Source organism: Xiphophorus couchianus, chromosome 7 (assembly GCF_001444195.1).
Source record: "Xiphophorus couchianus chromosome 7, X_couchianus-1.0, whole genome shotgun sequence".
NCBI lineage: Eukaryota > Metazoa > Chordata > Actinopteri > Cyprinodontiformes > Poeciliidae > Xiphophorus > Xiphophorus couchianus.
In genome coordinates, this window is record NC_040234.1 from 15,102,063 (window position 1) to 15,124,017 (window position 21,955).

Below are 21,955 nucleotides of genomic sequence, written 5' to 3' on the forward strand. Positions count from 1 at the left end.
CTTTGAACAGGTCTGAAACTGAGGTGTTCCAGAATTTCAGAAGCTTGGATTGTCATTTTACATCTGAACCTGGGGAGGGGGGCAACATGGGTTACAGGACTGTGGTGATGTACACAGAGATCGCCTGCTTTGTGGTCTGTGTAGCCGGGTGGATTTTGGTTTGTTCCACTCAGCCCATTGAGATCTGGACTTGGTCTGAGGTCAGCTCTATTGTCCTGACAACGGCGAACTACTTCTCCAACCTGTGGAAAGATTGCGTTTCTGACTCCACGGGAGTCTCTGACTGCAAGGGAATCCCATCAATGCTGGCACTGAATTGTAAGTACAGCATACAGTCCCCTCTCAAAAGTACACCTTTTAAGCTTATTCAGGTTTCTTTCCCTATGACAAATTTCAGTGCATTAAATTGTGTATTTCTGTGAAAACGATTCTGATAAATTGGTCGATAATTGTGAATTAAACACAAGGGACACCATGAATTCAGCCCTATAATAACACCTCCTTTCTCTACAAATACAGCTGCAAGTTTTTCTAGTCTATGTGTCTACTAGTTTTATAGATGGAGACAAAATGCTTTTGCTAATTCTTCCTCAAAAAATATCTCCAGCTGAGTTATTTGGACAATTTTCCAGTCTTGCCACACATTCCTAATTAGATTTCGTAAGCCAGTGTTTTTCAATCATGGTTCCAAGGATCCACTGTCCTCCATTTTTCTGCTTCTACAGATCTGACTTAAAAGAATTGGTGATTGAAAAGAGTTTCTGCAGGGCTTGATGGGATGAGGAGAAGGATAAACAATTATTTGAATCAGGTGTGGTTAGATGTTTTAGAAACATCTAAAGCATGAAGGACTGAGGGCGCTGATCAACAGATTTGAGAGACTGTTCCACGTTCAGGACCATTATCCTGCTCAAAATTTACGCTTCACTTCAGTGTTAATTTGCTTTCATTTGAGACTGAAAGCAAAAGTGTCTGACATGTTTTTCTGAAGGAATATTCTGGATTTGGCTCCACCCATCTTTCCATCATTTACCAATTTCCATTGTCCGCACTGAAGAAAAGCATTCCCATAACATGATTAGAGCGATGGGCTTATTATGGGCTACAAACTATTGACCTATTAGATACATCTCTGATTAATGCTCTCCTTCTCTTAGCGCTCAGGTTGGACAGCTGGCCAGTTGCTTGATAGGTTTGCAGTTGTGTCAATGGCAGATTTAATAGTGTTTTTGTGAAATGTTCGATTCTTCTTAAAATCTCTTCACAACTTTCTCCCTGATAGCGCTGATGTGTTTCTGCTTCTGTTTGTTCTCTAATGTTCACTAACAAACCTCTGAAGTCTTCAAAAACAAACATGCAGTTGCACTGAAATCACCTGTGTGTGATCTGGTAAATCACACACAAGTGGATCATTTCTCAAGGTTGATTATTAAACTAGATTTTTTAGGAGCATCAAAGCAAAGGGATAAATAGAAATGCAAGTATCACTTTTCCAGAAAACCATGTATCTTTTTATTCTTACACTTTTTCTATTATGAACAACTTTGTGTTGGTGTAGTACACAAAAGCATAATAAAATACATTGAGATTTGTGGTTCAGCGGGTATGAGTACTTTTTCAATACCCTGTTTGGTTAAACACTAAACATATTCAAACTGTTTTGCTGTTCAACAGGGGACATTCATATGTGCCGGGCTCTCATCATCATCTCTATTATTTTGGCTTTCTTTGGATCCATCCTGGTCTTAGTGGGAATGAAGTGCACTAAGATTGGGGGCTCAGAGATTACCAATGCAAAAGTAACCTTTGCTGGAGGGATGAACTACCTTATAGGAGGTAAAATCCAGAACGATCTCAAGGGGATAAACAAAATGTTTCAGCATTTAAAGTAATGTCTCTATCATTTCAGGACTGTGTGCAATGGTGGCGTTCTCATATTATGGAAACAAAATCAGATCAGAGTTTGATAACCCAAACTATATGGAACAGAAGTATGTGCAGCCCATTAAATAGTTAACGTTTGTCTGCAAATACAAATCAACAGCTCAGTAGCGTTTTTCTCTTTTACCAGGTTTGAGATAGGTGTTGGAGTCTACATTGGCTGGGGTGGCTCCACCTTACTTCTCACTGGAGGCCTTATCTACAGTATCTTAGCAGGGAGAGAAGCCTTCGAATCGAGGTCAAATACTGATATTAAAAAGCTTTAAAAAAAGAAAAAAAAAACATTTGCCCTTTTCATTGTTCTCTAAAATACAACCTTATATCTGCTGAATATGATCTTCACAGGCCAAAGAAGGACACCATCACAGAGTACCCTGCTTACACGTCCGTTCCATCGAGAAAGAGCTACGCGTCATCGGCTCGCACAGAGATCACAGGAACTAGGAAGTCAAGAAGCTCCAGCGGAAGCAGAAACAGCAGCATCTCCGTCATCTCAAGCACAAGGAAGACGGGCAGCAACGCTTATGTTTGAATTTTGCTTACAGTTTCATGGAAAAGTACAGTCCTGGCAGATTTGATCTGTTTTTGCTTTTTTTGGTCAGATAAACATGTTTCAGATCATTCAACACATACTTTCTCTCATCACTGTATAAATAATAATAAATCATAAAATGACTACAATTTAAACAAGTTAGATTCAATCAGTCAATTATACTAATTTTGAAGCAAATTTGTTTGTTTTGCTTAGGATATTTGTTAACATTACTGATTGATTACATTTGCTGAAGTAATAAAACAGTTTTTGTCTTTTTTCATGTCAAAACTTTTAAACTTTGCAAAATGTACTTGGCTCTAATTTATGACCTACATTTTAGCCCCTTTAAAGATGGCTTACAGAAAAAAAGTCAAAATAAATCAAAATATCACTACAGTAAGATATATTTAATCAGTGGGAAAAAACTCCAACACTTCAAAATATTTGTCTTTTGATAAAACATTGCAGGATTACTATTTTTACTTTGTACTTTGCTTTTCTATGTCAATTGAGTGTTTGACAACTTTTAAATAGAAGCCTCTCTGTTTTCCTGGAATAAAACTAAGACCTGAGACAAAGGCCAAATCTCTTAGCTACTTTTCAAAATTAGAAATTCAGAGAACATGGCATTCAAGGAAGACGTGTACGTTGATGTTCATACAATGACAAATGGCTACAACGCAATTAAACTTGCTGATATTTACTGCAAGAGCAGTACTTAGAAGATTTAAAACAGCTGGAACTGTGACAAGTCTCACCCACAGATGGGCAGATTGTTAAAAGCTAAAAAGCTAAAGAAACAAAATCTCCCAGTTAGAGTAGCTCAGTTCTCAGTGAGAGATTGTTAATACTTAAAAATATTAACTCATATTAATACATTTTGTTTTTACACATTTTTATGAAGGGTAACAAAAATGCAATTTCAGATTTTCTAATGGCAGAATCCGCATTGATATAAAATTTAAATGTCTTAAAACAGGGTATAAATGTATTAGATTAATTTAAAAATTTGATCACCACTACAGTGTTAGCCGAGAGATTTATTGAAATTAGAAGAAAATGTAAAAATGAAGAATTAATGGACAAGAAATGTGTACTGGAATGCAATTTAAAGCACTATTCTGTGTTCCTTACTACAAAGCCTTAGAAATACAAGAAATTAGAGATGGTCAATTCAAAACAACAAAATATTCATTCAACCTGCGATCCATAATATATCCCACAGAAGTGTGCCACTGTATTTCCATGGCCCCCGTTTCTGCTACACCCTGACACCCTTAGTACTCTACTAAATTCAATACGATCATGCAGATGTTATCAAAACATTTAATGCAAACAGTCAAGTTAAATTTCTATTTAGGAAACCCAGCAAATTTCATCAAGTTACTGGGAGGAAAGCTCCAACAGAACCTGCGGTGAGTGGGCCATTTGTTATGACTGACTGAAAAGATACAAGAATTTGAAAACAGAATCAAGAATCAACAAGAACTAGAGACTAAAACAATATCGGAAGTAGAGCTAGAGTATGACACAACTATAAACCAAAGTTGTGTCTATCTACCTAAATTCTGAGGAAAGGAGGGAGCACTAATTAGATTTTTGAGGAGCTACAGAGATCCACAATTTAGGTGAAAGTTTGTCGACAGGAGAGATACGAGGGCCCTCCATTAATCAGTTTTGGGAAGAAAACAGCAAAACAAGTTTGTTTACAGTTTGCTACAAGTCTGTCATGTAGGGATGAAGCAAAGAAGGTCCTCTTGTCAAGTAAAACCAAAATTTTACTTTTTACTCTAAATGCACAACTAACACTGTGGTCAAGCCATTCTCATGGTGAAGCATGATGGTTTACAGATTCATGCTGTTGGGATGATTTACTTTGTAAGCGTGTCAGAGCTGATGTGGATGAGAAGATGGGTGTTGCTAAATACAGGATAATCCTGGAAGAAAACCTGAGAGATCCAAAAGAGGTGAAACTGGCATGGGATGGCTCTTTGTTTTCCATCACCCTCCACATGCAAAATAAGCAGCTAAAAGAGTAAATTATAATTTTCAACATGGGAGGTGTTGAGAACGTCATGTTGCATCACTATATTTCTGTCATTTATCTCTAATAGGGAGATGGACGTACTATGGCTCTGATTTCATCTGCACCGGTCAATATGAGTCAACATTCATATATCCATGTTAGAATCCACAGATGAGCCTCAAGGAGTGAATCTGCATGGGCAATTATAACATAGCAGCCACAAATATAAGCTGTGTGTTGTGTTGTTTTTTTTCCACTGCAGTCTTGTCTTATCCCAATTCTACGGAAGAGGATTAGGGCCACTGAAAAAAAAAAAATTATGGCCCAGAAAAAAAAAAAAATCTCTGAATTCTCATGTAAAACAAACAAAAAAAAATTTCAGTGTCCCAAAAAAAAAAAAAAAAAAATTTCAGTGTCCCAAAAAAAAAAAAAATTTCAGTGTCCCAAAAAAAAAAAAAAAAAAAAAATTCAGGGGGCTCCGTAACTTTCAGTGCGCATAAAGATAATTTAAAAAGTGTTGCTGTTTATCTCGATCATGCCATTTGATAGTTTTTGCAATGTCTGATAGGTGCCCTCTAAACAGGACTTCCTGCACTGCATTTAATTAAAGACATATTGTGTGCAAGCAAACATAACATTTTCGACATCATTCTGCTAGAACATGAAAGTTTATTGCTGTCATAATTTTATTGTAGAGTTCTGATTTGACCTGACATTAGTCTTCAAGCTGTTACTGTGCTGATAAAAGTAAAACATACAGTTTTGTTGACATGTTTTCATTTCCCAATCCATAGTTTGTTTTGCTTTCACACTGTCATTTGAAGAAACAACGCTGATGCAAAGTTAATTATTGTTCTATGATAATCAGTTATGTACCAAATATCAATCCTTTTAAATGGGTATGCATTATGATTAATGAAAAATAAAATTTTTTTTTCAAACACAATGCTGTTCTGTTAAACTAAAGATATTGACAATGTATGGTTGAGATGTGAACAAAATGGCAGTACAGCAAGAATTACGTCATAAATTGAACACATGAAAACCAGTTCTTTGTGAAATACAAATGAACTTCATTGTTTTGTTTACCAAGAGTTTGCATAGTAGAGTTGATACCAGATATTTATGAGCAGTTGATTAATGTAAAAAAATATATATAATAAAAAAATAAATAATAATAAAAAAAGTCATGTGCAATTTTTTTCTCACTGTCTGACGTTATAAGACAAAACTTTTCCTACTTTTTAAGGTTTTTTTTGCTCTTCCTTTGAGAGTGATCAGACAGGAAAGCCAGTAATGAAGCTACACAGCACAGGTCATCAGTCCGGGGCTTGAACCTGTCATGTCCACATTCAGGACTGAGGCCTCCATACATGGGTTGTGCTTTTCCACCGCACCACCCCAACGTTTCTTGTTCTAAGTTAGTTAGAATTAGCAAAATTGTATTTTCTAAATTCCAAAAAACATGAGAACATTTTTAGAGCGCTTTTGTGACTTCCTTCAAATGCAACAGTTTATATATTTTTAGCAATTATCAGGGATAACTGTCTTTTAATGCATTTAGACTATAGCTTTTAGACCTGCTCAAATGGAAAATGAGCTTAATCAACATATTGAAAACCATACCAGGAAAGTATTGGGTAAAGTAACATTTTATTAGCAAAAAGTCAGAATTGTGGTTTCTGAATTTTTTTTTTTTTTTCTTTTTTCTGGGACACAGAATTTTTTTTTTTTTTTTTTTTTCGGGACACTGAAAATTTTTTTATTTTTTTTTTGGACACTGAAATTTTTTTTTTTTTTTTTTCGGGACTGAATTTTTTTTTTTTTTTCGGGACTGAATTTTATTTTTTTTTTTTTTTCGGGACTGAATTTTTTTTTTTTTTTTCGGGACTGAATTTTATTTTTTTTTTTTTTTCGGGACTGAATTTTTTTTTTTTTTTTTCGGGACACTGAATTTTTTTTTTTTTTTTTTTTTACATGAAAATTCAGAGATTTTTTTTTTTTTTCTGGGCCATAATTTTTTTTTTTTCAGTGGCCCTAATCCTCTTCCGTACAATTCCCACTGATAGTTGTTTCCATGCCTGACATGTTAGAGTTTGAAAGGTTGCTTTTTTTCACATTTCATGTCCGCAGAGTACTTTGTTCAGACAATAATACTTTAAGACCAGTAATGAGATGGGTATATTAAAATTGTTAGTCAATTTTTGCTAAACTATCTAAATCGCAGGGGAACACTCCCAAGCACGCACAGTCGGTTTTGTGCTGCCGTGGCTGCTTTCCGTTGAGCCAAGAGTTATGGGCGGGGCTTAAAACGCCACCCAGCCAATCAGTGGTCCCCACGACCGGACAGCGGAGTGTGCTGCTGTGCTGTGACTGCTGTGGAGAACAGGGGAGCTATGCACAACAGTGGGAAGCAACACATGGGACTACAGAGAGCTAAGCCAAACGTCTGGTAAATCATCTCCTGACAGCTTGGGATATACCGAGAGAAGACCAAATCCAACCATGGTTTCCATCGAGCATGTAGCCCACAAGATACTGACTTACATCCCATATGTTCTTGTTTTGATTGACATGCGATACGAGGGTAAGAGTTGCTAGTTAGCTTTATTTAAATATCCATGGTTACTGTTTTTGTAACAGTGACATTTACTGAAACCGTTATCCATGGGTCAAACTGACCTGTGACTGGAGTTCTGGCGTTGTTAGTTTGCTAGGTGGCTAGCTGTTTTGGCTCACCTTAAGCTAGCTAATTATAGTGGTTTAGCTCGCGTTTGTTTGCAAGTTTCTCTCTGTGTTTGACTCTGAAAAATAATAAAATCTAACAATATTGACTACTAAACAAGTGAGCTGCCTTTTACCGTGGAAAAAAAAAATTGACAAAAAGCTTCACAGCTGGTCGGTTATAAAGTTTGAGAGCGTTAGAAATTTTGTTTTTTAAATAAAAACTTTATTGTTCCAATTTTCTATAGCAGTAATTTGCATTTTTGTAAAGGGTGACCAGGAGACATTCTATTAATTTAAAATGCAATAAAATAAATAACTTTTGTCATTAACATAAATGTAAATCGTGCAATTAGCAATTTAGTCTTAATCGATTTTGCTAAACAAATTTGACAAATTGATCAAAATAAAATTGCTAACTATAATTCACATTAGCTAATCATTTACTCTGCTATGACATTGTTATTTTTGCTACATTTCCTGCATGGTAGTTAAAGAGCAAAGTGACAGATTGCATAAGGCTGCTTCATTATTTTATACCTGCAAACTCACACCTGGTCTAACTCTGCCTGCAGCAGGCTCTGCTGTAACAGCTGTAAGCAGCTGTTACTGTGTCTACAATTAATAGGTGAAATGCATTTTTGAGGATTAATTTTGTAATTGAACAACTACAATTCTCAGTAAATCCAAAACTTTAACAAACCAGACTGGGATATTTCAGGAAGTAAAAAATAAAAGTAAAGCAAATAATCCTTGCACTCAAGCAGCAAACTTTGTGAAAAGCAATGTTTTTGTGTTTCTTAAAACTTGTGGGTCTGACTGTGTTTGTGTGTGCATACATTGTTGTATCTCTTTGTGTGTTTCCAGGAGTGAAATGCGGGAAGGATGGAAGTGTCGACAATCACATGGAAATGGGAAAGAAACTTCTTGCTGCTGGACAGCTGGCTGATGCCCTCTCACATTTTCATGCTGCTGTGGGTGAGTAATGGAAATAAAAAAGCATGCTACTTTTACTCAATAAAACGCATTTTATTAAAGGTGTGTGGTTGCATTTCCTGCCATTTTCCCAGATGGAGACCCCAAGAATTATATTGCGTACTACAGGAGGGCTACAGTGTTTCTTGCAATGGGAAAATCAAAGTCTGCACTGCCAGACCTAAGCAGAGTCATTGAACTCAAACCAGACTTCACATCTGTGAGTTTTTATCTCAGAAACCTGAAATAATTTATTACTCTTATGCTTTCTCATATTGCACTGTCAGCAGGTTTAGTAATATATGTATATATATATATATATATATATATATATATATTTTTTTTTTTTTGCAGTATTTCAAAAGCTAAAATCTCCATTTCTCTTTAAAGGCACGCCTTCAGAGAGGAAACCTCCTTCTGAAGCAAGGAAAGCTGGACGAAGCAGAAAGTGACTTCAAGAAGGTGGTAAGTATAGTTAATGTTTAAACTAAACAAAAGCAAGACTTACCCAGGAGGGGTCAGTGTTGATCTGTTAACCTGATCTCCCTCATTCCAGCTATGGAGGCATGCAAGTATGGTTAAAAAAGAAAAGAAAAAAAGATTGCATTTCCTTTGCAAAAGAGAACGTTTGTTGATCAATATACTGAGCAGAGTTGCCTTGTAATGTTTGCTTGATTGGATCAACATTATTGGTTCTACAATCAGGTTCAGCAGAACGAAGAGTTTAGTTAAGCTTTGGTTTTTTATGAGTGTCTCAGTAGAAGGTTGCCCGGAAAAGCAAATTGGGGAAAAAATAAAAATAAAAAATTTGAATAGCTTTTGGACTGTTTATTATGCGTTGTCCTTCAATCATTTTTTTTCTCATCACCTTGGATACGATGCTGTCCTTCTGTGCCATGTTTTGAGATACAAACTACTCAAATCCCATTTGAGTGTTGAAAGGCTTTCAGGTTCATCCAAACATCATTTGTAGTAAGATTATAAACGTAATTATGAGGAAGGACCATATTCATTAAAACAAAAATGTTTGCTTGACACAATGCTTCTGGTGCTGATGTTGTTACTTCAGCAATCTGAAGTAACAACATCAGACTCATAGTCAGATAGACTCATAGTCTTCACTTTTATTTAAAAGTGAAGACTATGAGTCTATCTTTTTCAAGATTAGTGATTTTACTTAAAGAATCACAAAAAAACAATGGTTCAGTGTAAAAACAGAAACTCCTTGTTTGAATTTGCTTCCACGTTTTCCTCCTTACTGACAGATGAGCTGCGGTCCCTCTGGAGAGTCTATTTAAGGTGGTGAAACCTTTTACTGTAATAACGTCAAGTAACCTGGCCAGAGGTGGACACTGTCCTGCTGTTTCAGCAGTCTGCAGCTATAGTCCAACCTAATGCATCACATTTATGTTCCACTCAAAGCTGAGTTTGCAGGAATCCCTTGAAAGGGTGGTTGGGTCTTCCTATGCAGCATCTCAGTCATTAGCAGATATTGCTCTGGTAAATATGAGAATCTTTACAGCTAATGGGTTTAAAGAGCAATGTTTGGAGCGGAGGCAGCCGATGGCAGGGAAATCGTAGGTGACTTTGGAAATCAGCTTTCGTTAGGATTTTTGGAGGGTTTCTTTGGGCCCTGTCGTGCCTGCAACATTTCAAATTCAGATCTTCCTCGTTCTGGTGGTAATTTAAACAGAACTAACAGATGCAGTGCCTCTCCTTAAAATGTTCCAGCTCAACTCCAACCCTTCGAACAAAGAAGAGAAGGAAGCTACGAGCCAGCTGGCGAAGTCCGATGAACTCCAGCGGCTTGTGGCCGAGGCGCACCGCAGCTACGGCAGCAAAGACTACATGACAGCTGCTGCCCAGCTTGAGGCGATAATTGAGGTAAGAAGCATCGCCTCTGTTATTACTGCAGAGTGTTCACCATGTTTGTGAAGTCGCCTCCAAATGTTTGCATCTGCCCGTTCCCCAGACCTGCGTTTGGGATGTGACCTCTCGTGAGATGAGAGCAGAGTGCTTCATTCAGATGGGAGAGATGGGGAAGGCCATCAGCGACCTCAAAGCTTTGTCCAAGCTGAAGAACGACAACACCCAGGCTTTCTACAAGCTCAGCACCATCTACTATAACCTCGGAGACCACGAGATGTCACTCAAGTAAGGAGGGCCTTTGTGAGTTTTGTTTTGCCACATATACACTCTTTCTGAAATGATTTTTAGAAGCATTTGCTGATATTCTTTAGTAAATCTGCAGTTCTTTGCAAAAGCCTTCATATTGATTGAACTGTGTTAATATCACAACCATGAATTTCAGTTGCAAACTGATTGACTTTACCTACAAAGTTGGTTACTTCAGAAGGCAATTTAAGGGTATCTGAGTAAAGAAGGCAGATTTTTATTTATAACAGTTTAAAAGCCATTTACATTCCTAAAAGATGATTTGAAGTTTGTGGGTTTAATGTGACAGAATATGAAGAACTTTATGGCGCATAAATACTTCTGCAAGACACTATAACTCTGCTTGAATGTGCCACTCTCTCTTGGTTATTAGAGCCAGAAAATCAGTCATTTCAAGCACTCAGTGCAGTGTAAATGTAGCAAGAAACCAGTGAAATATTTCTGTAATAAAAAAAGAAAGCATAAAGTCTGCTCATCTCCTGTGACCTGCAGTGAGGTGCGCGAGTGCCTGAAGCTGGACCCGGATCACAAGCAGTGTTTCAGCCATTACAAACAGGTCAAGAAGCTCAACAAACAGATCCAGTCTGCAGAGGAGCTCATCCGAGAGCAGAGGTTTGTGTTTCGGACCGACGCTTTATGAAATGTGTGCTGGCTTGAAATGGTTACAGTGAAATGCTTCAAGGGGCCTGAATGTGTTTTAATATCTTTTATGTATTTCAGTAAGAATGAAATATCCCTTCTGAATACCAGAGGTTACATCAGCTATAGCCTCTTTTTGAATCCTGAAGCACTCCCACTTTCTGGTTTCATACACATGCCTGCAAATCCTGTCTTAACGTGAATGGCTGTCACATCAAATTTGACTTGCTTAATGTACAATATTCATATGACTACATGTGGAGAATGATGATGCTGCACGCCATGCAGCGTTCTACTAGATGACATGTCCTCCTGATCTTGAAGGTTTGAGGAGGCAGTGAGTAAATATGAAGCCGTTATGAAGACTGAGCCCAATGTTCCCCAGTTCTCTGCTCTGGCCAAGGAGAGAATCTGCCACGCACTTTCACAGGTCAGAGCCCTCACTGCTGCCCCAAAACTCACTCTGTATTTATTTATTTTTTTACAGGAATACTAACTGAACCATTCTGTTTGGGTTTGTGTTCTGAGCAGGCTCAGCAGGGGGCCAGGGCGGTCTCAGCGTGTAGCGAAGTCCTGCAGTCGGATCCTGAGAACGTGAACGTGCTGAAGGACAGAGCCGAGGCCTACGTTCAAGACGAACAGTATGAAGAAGGTAAGCCTGTTGGCTCGACCTCTCTGTACGTTTTTACATTTCAACTGTGTCTGAGACTTTTTTATTTTTCTCGAGTGTATACATCTCTTCTCAGATATCTGATTATAACAAAGAAAACAACTAAAACACTTAAATCATCTACCTTTTAACATAAAAATATAAAGTGTATGGCAAAGTTTTCATACTCACTTTTTGTCTCGTTACAACCACAAACTTGAGTGTATTTCATTAAGTGATAGAGCAACACAGAATGGTGCATAATTCCCAAGCGGAAGGAAAGTCAGAAAATGTAGTGCCAACTGAACTCCTTCTGGAGTTGCCTGTTTAGTATATAAATTCTGTAATTTATGTCTGTATAACTACAGAAATAAACCCTAGAAGGGTTATTAGAGAACATTACTGTGTTGGGGGGGAAAATGTCCCACAACACACCACCGAGTTTCTAATCTAAGTTAAAGATTAGAAACACGGTGGTGGCAGCATTATACTTTTGGTAAAATTCTACAAAATAATTGAGACTGGGCCAGAGGCTCAAACATAAAGCCAGAGCTACAATGGAGTGGCTTGGAGAGAATATTCTTTTATTACAATCAAGGGTATAAATAATTTGCTATAAGCTAATTATTAAGCTTGCTTTTTAAAATCATTTTGTATCAGAATAATAGGATTCCTTAACTCTAAGTAACCTTGTTGATTTGACAAAAGGAAACTTTTTTTTTGTCATGAAAGCATATATTTTAAGTAGCAGATGCAATCTTTATACGGCTTACTATTTGACTCTAAATTCATTTGTATGGCTTTAATATGATGTTAAAACTAAGATAAAGCTTTTGAAAAATGTTTTTTTTATTTTTTTTTTATTGGATGTCTTTACTCTTCTACAAAAGGCTCCGCTGATGGCAACAACTGTAATGACACAGTCTTACCACAAGGGGTCCCCGCTGCATCACAGCATAAAAACAGTTGACAGTCTGACTTTAGTATTTCAAAATCGGGTTCTCATCCAGAGATCTGCACAGAATCGTAGCTTTTCCTAGGACTATGTGTCTCTGTGCCACTGCTCCTCCAGACTCTTGATACCTCGATTTTCAAGTGAAATGTAAAATTTACTTTTAACTAAATTGATGACTGGACAACTGAGGAACAGCAAAGTACTTTTTTTTTTAACCCAGGTCTGACATTCCTGGTGATGTCTCTATTTTGGGAGTGGCTTAACACGATGAATGTATGTCGTAGCCAATATACTGGGTGTATCTCATTGAGTTTACTCTTGAAGCTCTGACTCCTGCTCAAGGTCATACATCAAGTCTCCCGCAACTTCCTAAATTCACTTTGCTTGTGTACTATTTTCTTCCACTCAACTTTCTATTTGTGCACACAAATGCAGCACTCTGTAAAGGAGCTGCTTCCTTGGCATGGATTCACTCTCCTTGTGTGTGCTGGTGACCATCTGCTGGACAGCTGTCAACAGCAGTGGTGTCCAAAGTCTGTCCTCAAGGGCCGGGATCCTGCCTGCTTTAATTCTCTTCCTTGTTCAACTCACCTGGGTAAAATGATAACTCGTTAGCAGACCTCTGCAGAACAGCATCTGCTTTTCCACTGGCCATATTATTATGCAATATGACACTTTTGAAATAAATTCACTTCATGGAAACATGGCAATTTCGAAAGAAAAAACCCCGAAAAAAAACTCTAGATTTTTGTGAAACGTTTTGGCACTAGGATGAGGCGGTTTTTCAGTTGTATCAAAATTGGCTTGTTTTGCAAAACTATAATGGAAACACTTTTTTAGCATCACACTTTTTTGCACCAGTGGCATGATGTTGCCACTGGTGCAGACCACGAAGAAGACAACAGAAAGCAGTTGGGGGAGCTTATTTAATGGAAACGGCACAATTGCGTAATTGGTTTTATATATATATACAGTATATATATATAATATATATATATATATATATATATATATTAGTGGAATACTGATAAAGTTTTCCACATATTTGTAGTGAAAACGCAGCTAAAGAATATTGCATAGGTAGTAACAGGACTAAAACCCTTGAGGACTGACTTTGGACACCACTGGTCAGCAGTGCCTTGAGGTCAGTGGTTTGAGACCACTGACCTAAATGTAAAATAATTTTTTTTACACAACTGCGTTTTGTTATTAGCTACTATAATCAATCAACAAAAATTAATGTTTAACTTTCTTAATTTAACTACTAAAACTTTTAAATGATTTTTTTAATGTAATGACGTGCAGCTGTGAATTAACACTCTTCAAAAACACTTTACCAATGCAGAGCTCCGCTTTATTCTTTGCTAACAATTTTTAAAACAGAAAGAAGACACATTAGAAATTCATGTGTTTCAAGCCCACGTGAGGATGTTGAGTCATGTTGGATTTCACTTTTAGACTTTACTGAGCCAACATCTCATAGGTGCTAGTTGTAAAGGTCAGTATGCACATAAATGGAGTAATGACTGCAACAAAACAAGGACATTAATTTAAGCTTCCTGCTCCTTTATTTAAGTTCCTTCCAGGTCAAAACAAACCCTCAGACTTTTTGTAATTAAAAAAAAACATCTCGTAAATCTCTCCAATAAACCCCATCATTCTGTAAAGTCAGCCAAGAAGTAATAAAATTCATCTTCGAGATCCCCATCACATTGCAGAAAAAAACCCTCACTGAGATTAACCTGTGCTGTCATTAACGTGACTCGAACACATCAGCCGTTAAGAGACGGCGGACCGCATGTGGGGCTTTAATGTGTCAGAACACATGGGCGTTTAATTCACCTGGGTTCGCCTCGCAGGGTAAACACGGCTCAAAGCATCCGAACCTGTGCTCTCAAACAGCCTGAAGCCGTCTCTGCTTCCTGCTGAATGAGTTTACATCAGGAGTGAAGAAGCTGCAGATGGAACCTATTAAATTAATGTGACATCGATAAAGCAAGAGCATGTAGGCCAACATTTATGAAGCGATGGGAGCTACTAAAGGCAAATAATGGCAGATATTTGGGTAGTTTTCAGCACTTTCTCAATGTGGAAACTTGCGTAATTTATTTAAAGCAGCTTGACATTTTAAGGTGTAGAAATCCATCTGCTGATCCCTCAGAGGAGATTTACTGTTTTCTTCACAAGTTTAAAGACCATTTCTTCCTTCACTCTCATTTCTTATAAAGTTGAATAACTTGTCAACTTTCCTGACATTTGCTTAGCGTATCTGTGTTATTTTGATCCCTAGTGCACTTTATTCAAATAAGGCAGAACAAGATTTCTTTGTATGTTTTTTTTTTACTTTCTGTTTTTCCAAAAAGCACCCCTCTGAATTCATCAGTTCTGTTTTTCTTTCAGGCACAAGCACTTTCGACTGCTTTTAGACCTCTGCATGCAATCTACAGTAAAAAGCCATTTTAATTAATCACTTCTCAGTCAGTAGATGCATTTAAATCAGCGCAGACCACGGCTCTTTGTGTCAGCCAGACAATAACGTAATATCCTGGAGGAGCCTTTTTCCATGCGTACAGGCTGTTAACATGCATCGCTGTGATTGCCTCCGCTGTTATTTTTTTAAAAAACTTTTCTTGGAGTGATGTGGCTGGCTGAAATTGAATTCATGTATTCTGCATGCTGCGCTGCTGTTCCTAAAGCAACTCTTTTAGCCTCCTGTTGTTCAGTCACAGAGAAACGCAGGCTTGAAGCATTCGATTTTCTTTGTTTGCCACAAATTCTTAATTTCAGTAAGCTAGCTAAATTAATTTAAAAAAGAATTCTGTCTCTGAAAGGACTTTATGTTTAGACGTTGTGGGGTACGTTTATTTTTTTGCAAAGCTTCTTTATGATTATGATGAGTCATGTGGCTCAAGCTCAATGGAGGGAGAATGTTTTTAACGTCTTGCCAAGGAATAACATTAATTTAAGTTTGGACTTTGAATTCAATATGCTTTGATGCGTTAGAAGCTCTAGTTATGTTTTCACCCCAGTCTCAATTTTTTTTAAGCCTCTAAAAGATTTTTTTGTCCATTCATCTTCCCACCTCCGATAGATTGATGCTGCCACCACCATTTCCTTTCAGCTGTCTTTATACTGAGATGGAATTACACACAGGTGGACTCTATTTACAAATTGGTTACACTGACTGGATTTTATTTAGGGGCGCTGAAGTAGAGGAAATTGACTATAAATGTATGCAAACGTTTGGACATCATTTAATCCTTTTTTCAATTTTCTGTTGGTCTGACAAAGTCCCACTAAAAACACAGAGGTTTTCAGCACTAGCTTTACAAAAAGAAAAAGAGGTATTAAACGTGTATTTTTCTCTCTTTTTCTTTCCAGCCATTAAAGACTACGAGACTGCAGCAAAACACAGCGAGAACGACCATGAGATTAAAGAAGGCCTGGAAAAAGCTCAGCGACTTCTCAAACAGTCACAAAGGAGGGATTACTACAAGATTCTTGGAGTGAAGAGGTGCGTGCTGATCACTGGATTTAGGAAATTTAGTTTGGATTTTTTTTTAGGGGAGCATTAATTAGAAATGGGATGTTTTAATTCTAATTAAGCATGGTGTCAGGAAGGAATGTTTTTCATTCAAGAACAATTTGTTTTATACACAAAAGTTTAGAAAAAAATCCCTACAATCAAACACTACTTGAGCCACTATTGAATCATTGTCCTTTTGAAAATACTTGGTTTTCTATACAGGAACTGGAACACCAACTTAGAAACCAAAAGTATTTTTAGCTACAGCTGAGATATAATGACTGTTCGTATTTTTATAAAATGTGCTGATAATGCTCTCGTCACGCTCACAGAACTGCCCAGAAAAAAGAGATTATCCGTGCCTACAGAAAACTGGCCCAACAGTGGCATCCTGACAACTTCCAGGACCCGGAGGAGAAGAAGAAAGCAGAGAAGAAGTTCATAGACATCGCTCAGGCTAAAGAGGTTCTCACCGATCCAGGTAAGGATGGCGTCTGCAGTCTGAGATGCTATTAGTGCCCATCTTGCAGAAAATGGCTCCTTACTGGTATTTATTTTGTCCTGTTGGATTATTGTTATCACACAGTCAAGCTTGGCTGATTCAAAGAAGAAAAAGATTTCACGTCCTAAAATTACACTTTTCAGTCAGATTGAATCCCATGTTAGAGGCAGTAGAATTTGACTCTTTAAGAAAAACATGTATTCTCAACTCTGCATTTTAGCCAAGTTAGGATGCTTAAACAAGTGAACAAAAAGACGATGTGTTCAGTTTCACTAGAACCTCAGATAAATGTGTGCTTTCCAGAAATGAGAACCAAGTTCGACCATGGCGAAGACCCCATGGATCCAGAGAGCCAGCAGGGCCACCATCACCCGTTCCACGGAGGTTTCCACGGCTTCCAGGGTTTCAACCCGTTCGGCTCCGGACCCTTCAACTTCAAATTCAGCTACAACTGAGAAGTCTTGGTATAAAGCACAAGTGGAGCGGATTTTCCTTTCCTCCCTATTTGAAAGGGAGATCACTGGCATGAAAAAAACATGTCAGTTCCTAAGTGTCAGAAAAATGTGGAGTGAATGGTGACTTAATTAAAAACTCATCTCTGTTGTTGAATAATGCAACCTCGAGTGCCGCCTGGGGGCTGGGGCGGGTATATCTGTATCTGCCTTGTGTGAAGCAGCTTATTTGTCAACATGAAGTTCATTCTGACATTCGGATTGTTTCCATGTGTCTCACACTCTGCAATTCACATCCACTCACCTGATTAAATTTATTCATAAACACTATTTTTTATATGAATGGATTTTTGCTGAACTGTAAATAAAAAAAGCTATTTATGTACATGAATCTGGATTTGGTGAATTGCTATAAAAAACAGGAAAATGCACCTGGCATATAGTTAGAAACATGCATATGTTTGTAATTTACTGAATCCATCCATCCACTGATGACCTGTGAGATAAGAACTTAGATTTTATAGCAAAAGTTTATTTTTTCTATCCACCCTCTCGTTACATAATATTAATAAACATTGCTTTTTGACATTTTACAATAAAACAAAGGTGTCCTGAGAGCAGTCTGGATAAACTTGTTTAAAAACATCACTTCTTAAAATGGAAACACTACATGTTGGCTTGATTTGAGCAGTAATACACCCTCTTAATCCTGAGACAAAAATCACTGGATGTCTGAAGAAGTCACATAATTAACATTGAAATAAGTAAAAATTTGACATGCTACCTATAAAAACATGACTTGAGGATTCTTTGTTCTGATGGGAAAACTGAAGCTGAGTACCAAAGACAGACCACCATTTGTCCAACTCCACTCTGTAAACGCATAGGTTTCCCCCATTGGCTGCCTTCTCTCTGAGCACGGACTCAGCGTACACTACCAGTTAAAGAAACAGTACACATAAGAAGCCGGTAAAATAACCTCCTCCCTAGTGATGATGGTTTTTTGATGAAAGTTATCTGAATGTGTGCATGTAGTTGTATTCCAGATGTTTAATAGGAGAAGAATTTTGGTAAAAAAAAAAAAAATAGTTGTGATACAAAATTGCAGCAAATCTGTGCTGAACATGTACATGACCACCACATCTACATGTTCAGGTGTTGAGGAATTTACAATATTAAAAATACCTTAAACATTCTTTCCTCTATCGTTTAAATCCATGAATAAGATGAATTTAAACCATTTGTCAAGCTTTCCATGGTTTCCTTATAAATTTTTATGTTAGTCCTACAACATAAAAATGTTGTAGGACTAAATTCAATAAGAATAGTGTGGAACTGGATCAAAGTATTGTCTAAGTCTTGAAGGAAACAGTTAAAAAATCTTCATATTTTAAGACTGTATTACCTTCTCTGCTGTCTACATGATGCTATCTGAATTTACCAAGTAAGTCACCCCAATCGGAGAACTTTATGCTTGTACTTACATAAAGGATGTCCTTCCATGCATCTCGAGTTTCCAAGTTTAAATTCTCTCCCCTGTAAAGATAACCTACTACAACTGACGCAGTTGCATTTATAAAATGTGACAAAAAATTAGCTGTGAAATCTTAAGAACAACCAGTTTAAAGCAGGTAACTCTGGTGGGATTTTTATGGTTGTGTTATTAGAAAATAGTGAGTGATCTGCTAGTTGAGAAAACAGGCATGCAGATAAAAATGTAAGAACTACTGGAACATGTAGCTTGTTGTTGGAGCTGCTGTGGTCAGTTATAGGTGGGTGGAGTTTTACAAACGGTGGACTGTCTATAATGCAGTTTGTGAAATCTAATAACAGTAGACTTTGGTTTGGCACTACAGACGAAGGCAACCACTTGGTTCAGATAGAGAACAATAACAAGACAGATGTGTTTGTTATGTTTTAAATACTGAAATACATTTAGAAATGTGCCTTCTCTACTTGTACAGTGCAACATATGCCGAATGCTTCCCTTAAAACAAACATGATGTGGTGCTTTGAACATTCTGTTTCCAAGACTCTCCAATAATTGCTGTCTGGCTGTAGAGCTTCAAGCCGCGGGTTTCTGGCTGCCCTTTCACAATTAAATCCTGTGCTGAGTTTGTGAGATTTTTACCGACTTCAGAAGCAGAAATGACATCTCTGAAAATATCACATCCTCTTCATCCGTCTGGGGAGGTAACACTCCACAGCTATGTTTAGCTGGAGCTGTCTGTCTTCAAGCTTCACAGGTGGCCTGCGTGCAAAAAGGTGCTGCCTGCTTCCTCTTCACCATGCTTCTGGCAGACGCTAAAGTTCATCCCGCCGGTTCTCTGCTGCAGGAAAAAAATGCCGAAAATGAGCACTTAATACGAGAGAAAAAAAAAAAATCTAGATGTGGAAAAGGTTAAGTCGTGCTGAGGAATAACAGACAAAGACTGTAGTTTGATTAATACAACAGGAAAGCATTGTGGATCCCTCCTCCTTTACCTTTCTTATGTAGTGAGGGGGTTGGAGTCTGTTCCTGGACTCGTCTCAGCGTTTCTTTTATCTCCTTGTCATAATCTACCCACTCAGGCACAATCCTTGCTGCAGCCATCAGCTTGGGCTCTTTGGTTTTAGGATTATTACACTGCACCAGAAAAACAGACCAACACATCGCTCACACATCACCAGTGGCACTTTGTCCGTACAAGTCGGCTCCCATATCCCAGGGCAGTCTGCGACAGGCATTTGCACCTAATTTGATTTCCAATTTGGTTAAAAGGACATTACGCCCGGTCTTGTGTCTGAGTTACCAAGTGGTGACCTACACCGCAGTGAGACAATGCTTCCTATTTCAGTCTGCTGAAGCACATCCAGTAATTCTCCAAATTAGTTTAGGACACTGCAGGATTGCCTGGTTGCCTGCTAAATGCCAAGTGCCTTGTGGACATTAGTGGATGGGAATACACTCAAACATTATAGTGCCTCAGCAGATGCAATGCACTGCAACATAAAAGGTAAAAAGGACTTTGTAGAAAAAGTCAAAGAAACAGACTAAATCTGGTTAAAGAAATAGAAAATCCAGAGTTAACTTTAAGAATTTACCTGTTTATTGCATGAATGAACATCTAGTATATAAATATGTGTATTTTTTAAATTAGTACACAGATAATTTACAAGAGATGTAAAAAGTCAAATTGCATCACAATGCATTGGTTAAGGTTATAAATGAATTGCATCTTTTTATGCAGGTATGACCCATTAAAGTCTGTATGTTTACTGGATGTTGTGTGAACTCAGACATTTGGGAACCCAAAGCATTTCTCATGTTTTTGTTGCGTTCAATTTTATTGCTTCAGTAGTGAATAAATGCATGTAAAATACTTTCTTACTATGCTTTTTTTTGTCTATAACAGTAAAATAAGTGGAGTTTCTTCATGCCTCATCCTCTCAGCGCTCTCTGATTAAATTAGATTTAGGACGATGAATATCTTATTTTATTAGGGTTACATTTGAATGAATTATCAGAGACTTTTAAGGAAGAACAACTTAGTGAATAATCCTTTTAACTAATTATTTCAATATTGACCAAAATGATCAGGCTCTTTATGTTTTATATGGTCAAGCTGCCTTAGGTAAAGGTCAGAAATAGATATCAAAATTATATGTTTATCAACAAAAAGTTAAAGACCACAGGGATTAATACACCTTAAATGTTAAGGCTCCAGGACTCACCAGGTCGATAGTCTTAGCTGTAACTTTAGAGGCATCATCACACCATGTCTCGCACCACAGCCACTCCTGAGGAAGTGACTTAATGGCCACCTGATGAATCATGTTATTAGGAAGGTCCTAAAAAAATGACAAAGCAAATAAATGATTAAATCTTTCATAAATACAAATTCATATAAATAACCAGTTACTTATTATTTATTGAATTTCATGGATGAGTTTATGTACCTGGTCCAGGTTTGACAGACTGTTTGGGTCCTGGCTTAAAGCTTGATACTGACCCCTCAGTCTGTCTCCAGCTGCAATTTTACGGAATTTCTTTAAATCCACCACATAGAGCGCGCTGGGAGAAACAGCAAAGGAAAAAGATAAGCCAGGGTCACGTCTCTGCATTTTACTGTTATATTCAATGAATTAAAATAAATGCTCAATTGAGGCTGGCATCTCTCCACAAAATATGTGTTCTATTGGTTTGATGTAATAATATAATCTTAAATTTAGTGTAACAACCTATGTGTTTCACATGGTGACATGACTATGTCTCAACTTTGTTTAGGACATTGTTTCATAGAAAACTAACACTGCGCATCACTTTGAGCACACAATCCCCACAGTGAAACATCTTGGTGGCAGCATCATGCTGAGGGAATGCTTTACTTCAGCAGGGTTTAGGGAAACTAGCCAGAGTTGACGGGAAAAGATAAACTTTATAGAACTTTTGCAAACAACTCCGTGTTAGAACACAAATACAATACAAAAACCAACTCAACATCACTAAACACAGAAAGCAAATTACTGATTGTATTTTTCTTGAACTGGTAAAAAAAAAAAACCCACACATTTTAATGAAATAAAACAAACAGAAGACGACAACTAGATGTATACTTTGTATATTCAGATATCTTTTTTTTTACTTTGAACTCAGACTTTCTTTTTAAATGTTTTCTTTTGCAATCAAGAAATGTGTGCATTTTCAGATCAGCCAATATGAATTAATTTTAATTGATCATACAGATGAATTATTAATGCAGATATGGCATCTGGGGTGGGACGATAGAACCTTGTAGGCAGTGTTTGCTAGCCTGCTGACGTCCTGCAGCTCGGTTCTTCTTTGTCACTGACTTGGCCTCAGAAAATATTGTCCA

General features: G+C 37.4%; 3 protein-coding genes across 4 annotated transcripts in view; 2 read left to right on the forward strand and 1 right to left on the reverse strand.

The window, feature by feature from the left end:
- Window position 1: 1 nt before the first annotated feature.
- On the forward strand, window positions 2-2,751 carry LOC114147563 (claudin-10-like). The gene is made up of 5 exons (XM_028022044.1): window positions 2-318; window positions 1,675-1,836; window positions 1,910-1,991; window positions 2,072-2,179; window positions 2,287-2,751. The coding sequence occupies exons 1-5, from the start codon at window positions 87-89 to the stop codon at window positions 2,471-2,473; spliced, it is 771 nt and encodes a 256-aa protein (XP_027877845.1). The 5' UTR covers window positions 2-86; the 3' UTR covers window positions 2,474-2,751.
- Window positions 2,752-6,841: 4,090 nt separating this feature from the next.
- dnajc3a (DnaJ (Hsp40) homolog, subfamily C, member 3a) lies at window positions 6,842-18,191 on the forward strand. Its single transcript, XM_028022710.1, has 12 exons — window positions 6,842-7,089; window positions 8,094-8,204; window positions 8,297-8,421; window positions 8,592-8,666; window positions 9,933-10,085; window positions 10,174-10,355; window positions 10,869-10,988; window positions 11,340-11,445; window positions 11,547-11,667; window positions 16,001-16,133; window positions 16,478-16,626; window positions 16,951-18,191. The coding sequence occupies exons 1-12, from the start codon at window positions 7,008-7,010 to the stop codon at window positions 17,100-17,102; spliced, it is 1,509 nt and encodes a 502-aa protein (XP_027878511.1). The 5' UTR covers window positions 6,842-7,007; the 3' UTR covers window positions 17,103-18,191.
- Window positions 18,192-19,001: 810 nt separating this feature from the next.
- The window catches only part of uggt2 (UDP-glucose glycoprotein glucosyltransferase 2), a 42,227-nt gene continuing 39,273 nt past the window's right edge, over window positions 19,002-21,955 (reverse strand). For both annotated transcript variants that reach the window (XM_028022708.1, XM_028022707.1), the window contains 4 exons: window positions 21,039-21,153; window positions 20,814-20,930; window positions 19,584-19,725; window positions 19,002-19,429 (listed from right to left, as the gene is read on the reverse strand). In XM_028022708.1, coding sequence (XP_027878509.1) covers window positions 19,404-19,429; window positions 19,584-19,725; window positions 20,814-20,930; window positions 21,039-21,153 — 400 coding nt within the window. In that variant the 3' untranslated portion in view covers window positions 19,002-19,403. The remainder of the gene's footprint in view (window positions 19,430-19,583; window positions 19,726-20,813; window positions 20,931-21,038; window positions 21,154-21,955) is intronic.